This window comes from Bufo bufo, chromosome 9 (genome assembly GCF_905171765.1).
Source record: "Bufo bufo chromosome 9, aBufBuf1.1, whole genome shotgun sequence".
NCBI lineage: Eukaryota > Metazoa > Chordata > Amphibia > Anura > Bufonidae > Bufo > Bufo bufo.
In genome coordinates, this window is record NC_053397.1 from 182,162,193 (window position 1) to 182,177,332 (window position 15,140).

At 43.9% G+C, this 15,140-nt stretch overlaps 1 protein-coding gene across 3 annotated transcripts in view; it reads right to left on the reverse strand.

Moving 5' to 3' along the window:
- PHF2 (PHD finger protein 2) overlaps positions 1-15,140 on the reverse strand; it is a 245,121-nt gene that overhangs the window by 10,606 nt on the left and 219,375 nt on the right. The window contains exons 19-22 of one of the 3 annotated variants that reach the window (XM_040408835.1): positions 12,153-12,248; positions 6,517-6,626; positions 937-1,126; positions 550-633 (exon numbers count right to left, since the gene is read on the reverse strand). In XM_040408835.1, coding sequence (XP_040264769.1) covers positions 550-633; positions 937-1,126; positions 6,517-6,626; positions 12,153-12,248 — 480 coding nt within the window. Of the gene's footprint in view, positions 1-549; positions 634-936; positions 1,202-5,717; positions 5,841-6,516; positions 6,627-12,152; positions 12,249-15,140 lie in introns of those variants that run through there. The other 2 variants (XM_040408833.1, XM_040408836.1) reach the window with 2 other exon arrangements.

Genomic DNA, 15,140 nt, shown 5'->3' on the forward strand with positions numbered 1-15,140 from the left:
CTAAGGAAACAGAGGTGACATTTTTCCTATACATGTTGAAATGAATATATGCAATATGAGCTTTGTCCCCCTACAGACCACCAGTGATATAACCACGCATTAGGTCCTATGTACCCCTAAAAATAGAATCATCTCTAGACAAACACATAAATATAACAAGCTTGAAAAACGTACCGAAAGTTTACAAGAGAAGTGGTGCTGTGAAACTCGTCATAGCTACAAAGGTCAAAAATCTTATGGACGTACTGACAATCTATTTAGTAAACCCATACCATGTGCACTCATTACAAAAGGGATGAATACCCCCAGCATCTACAGTGTGACTGAACAGGTTACTGTCAAGTAACCAGCTCACAGTTTGTGCATCTGAACCACAGGCCTTATGGCATGGACATTTCCTTACAGCTGGTGACGGGATGGAGACGTAGAAGAGCCTCCCCTCCAACGGTATATAGTATCCGTGCCTAATATCGGTGTCTACAACCCAAAAAACAACAACCTTTCAATATACTTTATATGATTGGTGATGAAAATAACCAATATACCTACCCATTGATCCTCCCGGATGTTGGCTATTGGTCTCAGATATGTGTGTACTGCTTCGAAAGTGTCCTAATGCCCCTGGCAGAGCAGCTGTGGGGAAATATAGGAGTACGCATGACTACAGTGTGCTGTATAAGACACCTGGAATGCAACATAATAGAATAGTTCCGATCTGCACAACTCCAGGTCTTACGAGCGGATGATAAACCACATTTCTCAAAAACTCTATGGCCGTCTCCAAACCTTGGATAAAGAAACAATCTGGATTACTACCAACCACTGGGACCTGGAGTGGAGCTTCACATGTGTCGCGTTCCACGCTAAGGTCAGAACTGCGATACTACTGACACATTGCTCATCTAAGTCCAGCAGACACTCCACATGTAGGTTTACCTTTGGCAGCTGAGTTATTTTGGGAAGACACAGACGGTCTTCTTTGTGTGAGGAACACCCCGGGGGCCATAGGCTGAGACCCTCTGTTTACTTGGGCCACACCAAACGTGCTGACGCCGGCCGTGTACTCGTGGTCTGTTAGACTAGTGTCCAGAGATTCCAGCTTTGTGGCTTCGGGAGAACTGCTTTCCTGACAAAGATTATTTGTGTTGTTAGGTGAAAGCTTCTTTTTTGTATTCTTTTTCTTCTTGACTTTTTTTTCCTCCTTTAAGGAAGCAAATCGTTATCATGAGGCTGCTTTCAAATATGGATTGACTCTAACAGGCGAGCAGAGAATCAGAAAAGAAACGTCCAGACAGGGTGAGGTCAGAAAGCCCGCGTCTCCCTATTGACCGGTATGTTATGTTAGTAGTATTTTAGGATGTATTTCTTTTATTTATTTATTTTTTCGGTGGGTGGGTTCACAAAGTTCTAGTTTATAGGACCCTTTGAATGGACTTTACATCTTTTACAACAGACTCACATTGGCCTAACAAATTAGATAAATGTTGGGCAAAACTGCAGATTTTGGTGGGACAGACCGACCATCTGATGTGTATGTGTGTTCTGACTCTGGCTGTGACTTTGGATCTCTGGAGCCTGGCAGCGGCTTGTCCCTCTCGCCCTATTGAGAACACATGCCTGCATGTGAAGGCGAGGTCATGAGCTGAGTGAGTGTTCAGCCGACAGCTATTTAAGGTGTACAACACAACTTTGGGGAAGGCTGAGAGCTATGGCAGTTATAGGTGCATATAAAATGCCCCTAGTTCAATGGGGGTCATTTATAATTCTGAAATACGCCTATACATCAGGTGCAGAAGGTGGCGCAATGGTTAATTGCGCAACTATCTGCGACTTCTTCCCGCTCACTCCAGGTCTAAAATTGTGGACGGGGATGGGGTTTAGGGTCCATTCACACGTCTGTAGGTGTTTTGCGGATCCACAAAACACGGACACCTGCGATGTGTGATCCGCAATTTGCAGACCACACATCACAGACACTATAATAGAAAATGCCTTTTCTGGTCCGCAAGAATGCGGACAAGAATAGGACATGTTCTACTTTTTTCAGGAACGAAATTGCGGATCCCGAAAAAACGGATCCTGAAAAAACTGTTGCGGATCCCGAAAATGCGGATTCGCATCCGTTCCAGCCCCATTGAAAGTGAATGGGTCCGCAAACTGCGGAACAAATGCGGACCCAAATTACGGACGTGTAAATGGACCCTTAGGGTCCATCCACACATCCGTAAGTGTTATGCGGATCCGCAAAACACGGACACCTGCAATGTGTGACCCGCAATTTGCGGACCGCACATGACAGACACTATAATAGAAAATGCCTTTTCTGGTCTGCAATTGCGGACAAGAATAAGACTTGTTCTATTTTTTTCAGGAACGGAAATTGCGGATCCCGAAAAAAACGGATCCTGATCCCGGAAATGCGGATTCGATTCCCGGAAATGCGGATTTCGATTCCCGGAAATGCGGATTTCGATTCCCGGAAATGCGGATTCGAATCCGTTACAGCCCCATTGAAAGTGAATGGGTCTGCAAATTGCGGAACGAATGCGGACCCAAATTACGGATGTGTGAATGGACCCTTAGGTGTAGAAAAAGGTCTAAATGTAAGACAGCTTTAAATCTGTCTTACATTTAGAACCGGTGCTGGATGCGCCGAAGTTATGGAGAGGCCTGCACCTCTTCATAACTTCAGCGGATCCACCGCCAGCTTAGGGCATCAAGACTAGTTTCTAAAACACCAGTCTTATTAAATATGCCCCAATGTCTTTAAATTCTATATGACTTAATATATGGTTGTATACTGCCTTGATTGTATGGCAACTGTAGACAGTTGGGGTGGGCCGAAACGCGTAGCTGCAAGCTGCTTGCCTGAAATAAAAGAAGATTAAAAGCGTGCTCTAAGGATTGAGTGCTGGCCACATCCTATACTTATTGATATGACGGCATATGCACCTCTACTGTATGCGATATACGTCTTCAGTGAAGATAAATGAGACTGGCAGTACATTGCTAGGGGCCTAAAAGTCCTACTGAATGATGTCATCAAATCCTTAAAAAGAAAACCCACTTCATGTTTTATATGTTTTGTTTCGTACAGCCATGTAATGTGGACCCAACTGTATATATCTCTAACAAAGAGAAACCACCAAAAGATTCAACCTGTCACCATGAGCTTTTGCTGTAGAGTCAACTGAGAAACCCTAGGGAGATATCACCGTAATGCCTGCTTCTACATATTGACCTATTCTCATCTGATTACATCCCAGATGCCCCTGAGGTCCTGTCATTAGGCCTAAAATACATTATGCTGTATCTCAACTGCACTAAGAGAAGACCTCCGCAACGAGAAAGTGAGGTATCAGAAGATCAAGTTCTTCCCATCTGACCAGCACTATCATTGGATGGAGATGGAGTCCTTGGCTACCACTGTGGTCCAGTGGATAAGAGCCTTGCAATGAACGCATCAGTCTAATGGATACAATGCAATGCAGCCACAAAGACAAGTGGGACAACCCAAAACAATGACAGGGATGTTCCTCTGCCGCACTGCGTCAATACCTCTGGTTGGGCCTAGTATAGTTACAGTATACGATAATACTTGCAAAAAATCATCCCATAATATACAGACTTAGCCAAATACATGTACAATGCTAAGTAAAGTACGTCACCTATAACTATTACCTATGACTTTTATGGCTTGTGTATATCTGTTTTAGCTGACATGCCATTTGTGGGTTGTCTGTCATTTTAAATCCTTTTTCTCTTTGATATGGTTGCCTCAATCCATTTCCCATCATACGTGAGCTTTAGAGAGACAGAGGGGACATAGTCTCACATGAGACTAAGATTACAGATATAGACCTTCTGCCTCCAACTTACACTGAAGAGTCTCATTGTATCCTATGCAATGCAGCTTCAGCCCATCTCTCCTGCCTCCTGCTTGTGATAGATATCTCCCTGTCAGCAATTACAAGCAGGAGGCAGGAAAGCAGTGTGAAGCAGCATCTCCTAGGACACACAGGAAACTCTGCACACAGAACATACAGATCATATAAAAAAGCTGTGTGAGTCAGGAGAGTTTTATAACTATCCGATGACTGCTTGAACTCACCTACCATATCCCCGTATTCCTAGTCTCTTAGATATGGTAGAAATGATATCTTCAGCAGTACTCTATACATGGGGGAGACACAGAGGAATAAGTAGAACGGAGCTTGGTGGGGAAGAGTCTGAGAGCTGCCAGTAGGCATGATAGGTGATGATGTGATCCTGTAGTTCACAGGAAGTCAGCAACACAGAAGAGACTGAGCCCCAGTCTACCCAGGAGAGCAAGCTCTCGGCTGGTTGTCATAATGGACAACACATGACCCAGTTGCTCAAAATGAAAGGGTTTAAATGTATAGCTGCAACTGCGCTGAGACAAATTACGCTGCTAGCACTATATATCCCAAAATGTTTTTCCCAGACTGCGTAAGTATGTATATGTATTAATCAAAATGTTCCTATTTGCAACCATTTTACTGCACGTATTCCCTCTTGTATTTAGTGCGTATTCTCAATCATAAAGAACTTTTACGTAATAACAAATGTAAAGGGATAAAATCAGTCTGACCAGTTATTATTTTAGGTGCCATTTAAACAAAAAGAACAGGAAATGATTTTTTTTTAAAATCAAATATCTGATGGCTTAAATTATTTTTTGAAAACGAAAAGGCAAATAAATAGTAAAGAGGAGGGAAAGCAAATGAAGAGCACACATAGACACAATGCAGATGATAGGACACTTCCTGAGTGGGTATGGGAAATATGCAATAAGCGCCCTAATACTGTAAAAACCACTACACAAGTTAAAACTGACTCAGTAAAAAATAATGTCAAATATGAAAACCCCAATGACTGTGGTTTCTATATCTATTCATGACATGCCACTGTTTAAAGAGAATCCGTGATCAGTTTTTTGACGCTGTATCTGAAGGCCGCATACACTGGTGACAGAAACCCTGAGCAAAAAGCTGGATCACCTTCTTGAATTGACCTAGCCTTTTTGCTAAAATCTGTATTGAACAGCTCCAGCCCAGATGAGCTCTGGAGCCCTCTCAATACAATGCATGCGCTCAGGAGTACGGATATTGATGAGCACCGCAATCCCCTGATGGATGTAGAGAGATGTCAATCAGCGGCCGTGGAGCAGGGAGCTCATAAATATGAGGACTCTTCTGAGCTTGCGCTGGAGCTGCTCAATATAGCAAAACGGTTGGGTCTCTTCGAAAAAAATGACCCAGCATTTTGCTAACTGCATCTGTCATCAGTTCATGCTCACGAAACTGCTGACAGATTCCTTTAAAGTATAAGTGGTGTTAGGATTTGTCCATGTTTAAAAGTTTTGAGGGTTGAAGGCTTCAAAAAGGTAAAAGTTTCCCCAATTTTGACATATGTCACATGTCAGATATATCAGTGCTTCTCAAACTATGAGGTGCCCACCGTTTGTTGCCTGTGGTGTACATAGAAGACAGGGAGCCCCATGGCAAAGGCTGGGCCCGAATTATGGTGAAGGGTTTTGACACGACATAAGGACCTGGTGGTTCCCACTTTGCATCATTTCCATGACCCTCCTATGCTGTTAATTTGCAGAATTTAAACCATGCATGATCTGGCGGTAAGACCCAGTTGAGAAGCCCTGAAACATCCAAATAATGTTAAAAGGTGGGAACCACACTGACCTTGAGAACAACAGGGTCCTAGCTCCCATTTTCACTGGAGTTTTCTGGCCCTTCATGCATAGAAGTCGATGGAAAGTTTCAATGGTGGGCAATGGTGTCCTCCAGGTCGGAGAGCTGTGACTGACATGTCATAGATGTCAAAAGTGGGAAAACCCCCCCTCTCATAGCTAGTCTATAAAACCTAACTTTTAGATTTTTTTTTTTAAGAGAAAATTAGAAAGTGAACAGTTATTAATAACCGATCACTCACATGCAAATAAAATTATATATGATTATATAAAAATCCATGCAAAATGTTATTCTCATTCATAAACTTTGTGGACTTCTGCATTGTGGAGTCCATCACTGCAATCCGGCGTACATGCCGGCTTTCAGCCGGAGAGAAAATGCTACACGCACAATTTTTGTCCTGCCGAAAGTCGGCATACATACCGGAAAGCGGCTGGATCCCACTACAGTGAATGGGGATCCGACGGTGCATGATGGTATCTGGCCATGCCAGATACGGTGAACTCCGGCAGTCTGTTCCTCCGCCGGAACAGACTGCCGGAGTTCACAGCACTCATATGAATCCAGGCTTAGCTTGATTTAGTTTTTTTATGAAATTTACTAAGTTTGAGAAATATGTGCAGCCAAATCCAAAATATTTTACTAGTATGCCTATAAAAAATACATCATACTTAAAGGTTAGGAGGTGGGTGTAATCTGCGGGGTTACCCTACTACAGCAGCCATTTTTTAAAATGACATCACACAAAAGTCCAGGCTGTGGAAGAGAGACTGTCGCATTGTCTCACCTGCTGGGATAACTTGGCTGCAGCAGCTGCAAGTCCCGTTTCAATAGAGGCAACTCTGGTACCTTCACGGATAGGTCTGTCTTGCCGCGGTATGGAGGGGCCGACTCTTGCTAAATGATAAACATTTAATAAGGAACCGGCATGAATAGGACAACATGCGAGGACCTTACATAGTCATTCAATTCACAAGACCATCCCGGAGGATATTAGAAATACTATTTTCTTATTTGTCTAAATCAGTCCCGATTTGTTGCGTCATTTTCTCTAAAGATTAGCATTTTCTACATTTCTTAGTCTCAGATAGAGACGTTATCCTGCCACCAGGACTGGTTTCCACTTAGGGGGACCAAATCCATGAAGCTCTATCATCAATGGTGTACAATATGGGTGCAGCCCTTAGAGCAGGGATCAGCAACCTCCAGCTGCTCTGAAACTACAACTCCCACAATCCTCCTTTCACGTCTATAGGAGTGACAAGAACAGCCGAGGAAGTGTGCATGCTGGGAGTTGTAGTTTCACTGTAGCTTGGCGGCCAAAGATTGCTGATCCCTGCCGTAGAGTTAACGGACCAAAAGAAATAGGCTCCCCTAGACATTGGGAAGAGTGGCGGATGAAACCGCACATCCACGGCAGAACTCCAAAGGTCAGCCTCGGATTTTTGCCACAGAAATACACTTTGGATTTTAATGGTCCTTTTGCACGTCTGGAACGAGTGATGATCGATGAATTAACATGTTGATCAGCTCAGGGCATTTTACTTTAGTCGAAGCAAACTGTATGGAGGATGAACAATCGTTAGTACAATCTTTCCTCTCCTCTACAAACTGACTATTACAATTATAAATGATTATTTTTATGTCAGCGTTAAAGGGGTTGCCTCATCTCAGACAATGGGGATATATCGCTAGGGTATGCCCCCATTGTTTTATAGGTGCAGGTCCTATATCGGGAACGGAGCCCTGCAAAGTGGTGGCTGGAGGACTCCGGTCCGGCCACCACCAAGCGCTTTCACTATAGAAGTGAATTGGGGCGCACTGCGCATGACCGGCCGCCGTTCCAGTTCACTTCTATAGGCTCAGGTATTTTCGCCAGTGCCACAGAAAATTGATGGAGGGCGGCTGCGCAGATGCAGTGTGTCCTCCACCACTTCTGGGGCTCCGGTCTCGATATAGGTGCAGGTCCCAGCGGAGGGATCCTAGCGATATACCCCCATTGTCTCAGATGAGAATAACCCTTTAAGTATCTGTACAGCTGACAAACGAACATTTGTCATTTTGTGACTGATGACCGAACATTCATATGGATGCTCGTTCCCGATCACTGCCCTGTTTAAAAGAGTCCTCAGTGTTGTAGTTCACAACAGTTGGAGAGACACAAGTTGAAGACTTCTGCTGTTAAAGGGGTTTTATGGCCTCCTGATATTAATAACCTATGCTCAGGATAGGTCATCAACATCCGATCAGTGGGAGTCTGACGCGCAACGCCCCCACAGATCCGCTGTTCCCTATGGCCCCAGAAGCACAGCTCCATTCAAAGTGTAGTGGCCACGCCGGGTTACTGCAGCTGAGGAGTGGGGGTGCGGAGTGTCGGACCCCACCTATCCTGAGGATAGATCATCAATATCAGGAGCCCGGAATTAAAGATTAAAGAGCGGTTTTACACTGTGATGAAATTAAGTTCATACATTCAACTTTTTTTTTTTAAATCAACATTACATAACATTTCCATTATGGTCGAAATTTCTCTGATCATAAAATATATTAACTATGTTATATATATATATATATATATATATATATATATATATTGCTCAAAAAAATAAAGGGAACACTTAAACAACACAATGTAACTCCAAGTCAATCACACTTCTGTGAAATCAAACTGTCCACTTAGGAAGCAACACTGAGTGACAATCAATTTCACATGCTGTTGTGCAAATGGAATAGACAACAGGTGGAAATTATAGGCAATTAGCAAGACACCCCCAATAAAGGAGTGGTTCTGCAGGTGGTGACCACAGAACACTTCTCAGTTCCTATGCTTCCTGGCTGATGTTTTGGTCACTTTTGAATGCTGGCGGTGCTTTCACTCTAGTGGTAGCATGAGACGGAGTCTACAACCCACACAAGTGGCTCAGGTAGTGCAGCTTATCCAGGATGGCACATCAATTCGAGCTGTGGCAAGGTTTGCTGTGTCTGTCAGAGTAGTGTCCAGAGCATGGAGGCGCTACCAGGAGACAGGCCAGTACATCAGGAGACGTGGAGGAGGCCGTAGGAGGGCAACAACCCAGCAGCAGGACCGCTACCTCCGCCTTTGTGCAAGGAGGAACAGGAGGAGCACTGCCAGAGCCCTGCAAAATGACCTCCAGCAGGCCACAAATGTGCATGTGTCTGCTCAAACGGTCAGAAACAGACTCCATGAGGGTGAGATGAGGGCCCAACGTCCACAGGTGGGGGTTGTGCTTACAGCCCAACACCGTGCAGGACGTTTGGCATTTGCCAGAGAACACCAAGATTGGCAAATTCGCCACTGCCGCCCTGTGCTCTTCACAGATGAAAGCAGGTTCACACTGAGCACATGTGACAGACGTGACAGAGTCTGGAGACGCCGTGGAGAACGTTCTGCTGCCTGCAACATCCTCTAGCATAACCGGTTTGGCATTGGGTCAGTAATGGTGTGGGGTGGCATTTCTTTGGAGGGCCGCACAGCCCTCCATGTGCTCGCCAGAGGTTGCCTGACTGCCATTAGGTACCGAGATGAGATCCTCAGACCCCTTGTGAGACCATATGCTGGTGCGGTTGGCCCTGGGTTCCTCCTAATGCAAGACAATGCTAGACCTCATGTGGCTGGAGTGTGTCAGCAGTTCCTGCAAGACGAAGGCATTGATGCTATGGACTGGCCCGCCCATTCCCCAGACCTGAATCCAATTGAGCACATCTGGGACATCATGTCTCGCTCTATCCACCAACGTCACGTTGCACTACAGACTGTCCAGGAGTTGGCAGATGCTTTAGTTCAGGTCTGGGAGGAGATCCCTCAGGAGACCGTCCGCCACCTCATCAGGAGCATGCACAGGCGTTGTAAAGAGGTCATACAGGCACGTGGAGGCCACACACACTACTGAGCCTCATTTTGACTTGTTTTAAGGACATTACATCAAAGTTGGATGAGCCTGTAGTGTGTTTTTCCACTTTAATTTTGAATGTGACTTCAAATCCAGACCTCCATGGGTTGAAAAATTTGATTTCCATTTTTTAATTTTTGTGTGATTTTGTTGTCAGCACATTCAACTATGTAAAGAACAAAGTATTTCAGAAGAATATTTAATTAACTCAGATCTAGGATGTGTTATTTTTGTGTTCCCTTTATTTTTTTGAGCAGTGTGTGTATATATATATATATATATATATATATATATATATATATATATATACACACTGCTCAAAAAAATAAAGGGAACACTTAAACAACACAATGTAACTCCAAGTCAATCACACTTCTGTGAAATCAAACTGTCCACTTAGGAAGCAACACTGAGTGACAATCAATTTCACATGCTGTTGCGCAAATGGGATAGACAACAGGTGGAAATTATAGGCAATTAGCAAGACACCCCCAATAAAGGAATGGTTCTTCAGGTGGTGATCACAGACCACTTCTCAGTTCCTATGCTTCCTGGCTGATGTTTTGGTCACTTTTGAATGCTGGCGGTGCTTTCACTCTAGTGGTTGCATGAGATGGAGTCTACAACCCACACAAGTGGCTCAGGTAGTGCAGCTTATCCAGGATGGCACATCAATGCGAGCTGTGGCAAGAAGGTTTGCTGTGTCTGTCAGCGTAGTGTCCAGAGCATGGAGGCGCTACCAGGAGACAGGCCAGTACATCAGGAGACGTGGAAGAGGCCGTAGGAGGGCAACAACCCAGCAGCCGGACCGCTACCTCCGCCTTTGTGCAAGGAGGAACAGGAGGAGCACTGCCAGAGCCCTGCAAAATGACCTCCAGCAGGCCACAAATGTGCATGTATCTGCTCAAACGGTCAGAAACAGACTCCATGAGGGCGATATGAGGGCCTGACGTCCACAGGTGGGGGTTGTGCTTACAGCACAACACCGTGCAGGACGTTTGGCATTTGACAGAGAACACCAAGATTGGCAAATTCGCCACTGGCGCCCTGTGCTCTTCACAGGTGAAAGCAGGTTCACACTGAGCACATGTGACAGACGTGACAGAGTCTGGAGATGCCGTGGAGAATGTTCTGCTGCCTGCAACATCCTCCAGCATGACCGGTTTGGCATTGGGTCATTAATGGTGTGGGGTGGCATTTCTTTGGAGGGCCGCACAGCCCTCCATGTGCTCGCCAGAGGTAGCCTGACTCCCATTAGGTACTGAGATGAGATCCTCAGACCCCTTGTGAGACCATATGCTGGTGCGGTTGGCCCTGGGTTCCTCCTAATGCAAGACAATGCTAGACCTCATGTGGCTGGAGTGTGTCAGCAGTTCCTGCAAGACGAAGGCATTGATGCTATGGACTGGCCCGCCCATTCCCCAGACCTGAATCCAATTGAGCACATCTGGGACATCATGTCTCGCTCTATCCACCAACGTCACGTTGCACCACAGACTGTCCAGGAGTTGGCAGATGCTTTAGTCCAGGTCTGGGAGGAGATCCCTCAGGAGACCGTCCGCCACCTCATCAGGAGCATGCACAGGCGTTGTAGGGAGGTCATACAGGCACGTGGAGGCCACACACACTACTGAGCCTCATTTTGACTTGTTTTAAGGACATTACATCAAAGTTGGATCAGCCTGTAGTGTGTTTTTCCACTTTAATTTTGAATGTGACTCCAAATCCAGACCTCCATGGGTTGAAAAATTTAATTTCCATTTTTAATTTTTGTGTGATTTTGTTGTCAGCACATTCAACTATGTAAAGAACAAAGTATGTCAGAAGAATATTTAATTAACTCAGATCTAGGATGTGTTATTTTTGTGTTCCATTTATTTTTTTGAGCAGTGTGTATATATATATATATATAATTTTTATCTACAAAATATTCATATTCAAGACTACATATATCCTAATATACTGTTTGCTAAATTCCGTGGCAGTCATAGGTAGGGGGTCAATCGGTAAGCCCCAAAAATTCATAGCCCTACAGTAGGTCTTAAATGTAACAAAGAGTATATTAGGACATTAGAGCATGTGTCATGTCACTTAACATTTCTGTACATACTGAGTAAACCCGTTGCCCCCCCCCCCCACTCAGCAGCATTTTTTCAGTTCTTATCATCACCCGATGACGATGATGTTTAGTATTACACAAATCACTGCACCAATGAATTATGTGATGATTTGGATGGTATGGTTGCTTTAACAAAAATGACAAAAATAAAGTGTATAACAAAAAAAATAATAAGTTAAAAAAAAGACCTAAAGGGGATTAATTACATTTATATTTTTTATGGGTTTTTTTTCGGCTTTTTGTTAGAATACAATCATCTTCCACTGAGTCCAATTCATCTCAGTCGAGTTCTGGGGTCTTGGGCAAACTGAAAAAACACTGCTGTGCTTGACACAAAGACATAGTAGTAGTGGGCGTCTATACAGCAGGTGGATCACAGAGATGCGTGCTCACCTGTGGGGCTATATGGAGCATCATCAGAACATTTTCTCTTCCGCGATCGAGATTTGAACACAGGATTATCTTCGTCTGACTCGAGAGATGGGTAAACTACACAAACAGAGATCAGTGTTACTGGAGCGTACGGCACAATCTCCAATACAAACGGTGAGCAATTCTCCTCGGTGCTCCAAGGACACAGGCTGAATTTAGACAGAAAACCAACTGGGAAATATTCCGCACTTATCTATTTAGAGAGACGCGCCAATCTGCCAGGCGCTAGCAGAAATATATTAGGGAGCCACATGAGGAGCAATTCACTAATATAGTCATCAAAGACGCTGCCTGCGGGAGCCATACAATGAACGCACTGCGTGGCGACAGAGTTTCAATTTGCCGATACTTACACTACAGACGCGTCAGCAAGCAGGCTGTGTGTAGACAGTAGTCAACTTAAAGGGATTGTTTCACTTCAGCAAAAAGCATTTATTATGTGGAGGAAGTTAATACCAGGCACTTACTAATGTATTGTTATTGTCCATATTGCTTCCTTTGCTGGCTGGATTCATTTTTCCATCACATTATACGCTGCTCTTACGACCACCCTGCAATCCATCAGTGGTGGTCGTGCTTGCACTCACGTCAGTCTCTCTGGGGGCCAGGACTGTAGGATAACACATAGGCTGGTGCTTTTTTTCTATAGAGTGCCAGCACGGCCACCACTGATGGATCGAAGGTGGTCGTAACCATGAAAACTAGCAGTGTATAATGTAATGGAAAAATGAATCAAGCAAGCAAAGGAAGCAATATGGACAATCACAATACATTAGTAAGTAGCTTGTATTAACTTCCTCTACATAATAAATGCTACTTGCTGCGACGAGACAACCCCTTTAAGGACTACAGACTGCCAGAAACAGCAGCCTATGCTCTGTAATTTAGAAGGTTATATTGGGGAATTTTTAGCTACGCGATTAATTAAAATATTCCTTTATTGGGTTTTCTAAGGTATTAGCTTATATAAGTAACATTTTCAATATTCAGCACATCGCTAATAATGCACAGCTCCTACACTGCCGGTCTGCTTGGTTCCCCACACTCTCTGTTAAAGGGGTTGGCCAGTTTTCTGTATTGATGACCTCTCCTCGGGGTAGGACATCAATGCCGATCAGAGAACGCATCGCTCGTACATCGGCGAGCAGGTGTAACCGCAGCTCCTCCATCACCATTCAGTTCCTGCTCCTTCCCATGGAATTGAATTGGATGGAGGAGCTGCAATTACACCTGCTCCCCGCTGCCATATCTCCGGTATCTTGTGATTTCTGGGTCATTTATTATTTTACTTCGGACCACGGGTTATAAATAGCATGTGAACTTTATTCTATTATGGTGGTACCAAATTTATATCATTTTCATATTTAGTACCTTTAATGAGTAAAAGCATGTTTTATGAAAAAAATATTTTTGGGGCCCAAGTTTGCGAGACCCGATAACTTTTCTAATTTTAACGGACATGTCTGAATGGGGCTTGTTTTTTTGTATTTGTGGACCAATTTGATGCACATTATTCTTTATAAAAAGTACAATAATTGTTTCCTGTATTTCTGTCATGCCATGCTGTTTACATTTAATGATGTGTTATTTTTTCTTTCTACAGTAAATTCTAAAGCAATATTTTACATTGTAGGGGTTGTCCATTTTCTCCCCTCTGGCCCCCATGCTCTCCTTTGCCCTGCGCTGAATCGCGCAGTGCACGGGCTGTTTGTTTCTGTTTTTAACACTATTAGGCAGAGGCTTCTGCCCAGCAGTGTTGCCGGAGATTTCACCGGGCTCACTGCTGGGCGGAAGCCTTCACCTAGGTTACCCATGGAGAGCCCGGTACGTCACCAGATCTCCTAAAAAATCCTTTGCTCCGATTCTCATATCAGGGGGCTGCCTAGGTGAAAATGTATGTATGTCTGGGCTCAGCTCTGAAACCGGACAACCCCTTTAACCTCTTAATGACCAGCTAATTTTTTCAGTTTTTGCCTCTCCATGTTTAAGCAGCCTAACTTTTTTTTGTTTTTTTTTCATTGACACTGCTGTATAAGGCCTAGTTTTATGCGAAGAAGTTGTATTTTTTTGGTGCTGTTTTAGGCTACATATAAAATAAAATATATATATACATTTTTGGTGTTGCAAATCTTTTGTGTTGCAAAGCAATTTTCAACATTTATGTTTATACTGTACATATTTCACACTGAACTTCGGGTTATTTTAGTTGCGTGGAGGCCTAATAAGTTTGTTTTTGCTTTTATGCATAGTATGCACAATAAAATTTATTTTGCAAGCCTTTTTTTTTTCATCTAAAATTCATTACATTTCTTTAAACCCATTAAGGAATGACTGTTCTACAAAAATACATTTTATTCTTATAATGTATTAGCAAACTCCTGTGTGCTAACCCATTATGTTCTGGGTCTGTATGGCACAGGCTGTGTTTAGGGCAACATTAGTGAGCCCTAACAGCAGAATTACGGAGCTTACAGTCCTTGGGTCCTTTCTAGATCTAGATGTTTAGGGCTTAAACAGCCTCCGATCAGATCACTGGGACCGAATCAGGGGGGGAAATCCCTTCAGACCATGCTGTGATCACAGACTGTGGCAATCAAAGGGTTAACAGTTGGAATTGGAGCTACCTCCGATCCTAGCTGTAGAGCAAAAGGCAGCTCTTTTTATTTTTTTGGGAGGGGGGGAGGGGGTTAATTTTATTGCATTTTTTTATTACATTTGTATCATTTTTTGACCCACTAGGGAAGAAGAAGCTGCAACCTTTGATAGCTCATATAATGCCTTGGAGTAATAGCACCCAAAGAATTATTGCCTATTAGCCTAAAACTGGCAAGGACCAATAGACATTTGCCTCTGGCAGACCTGGGGGCCACAGTCAGGCTCCCACATGCCATTGAAACCCATCAGCACCCTGCGATCAGGATGCCCATGGGCAGGGTGTGTACTAGTGGC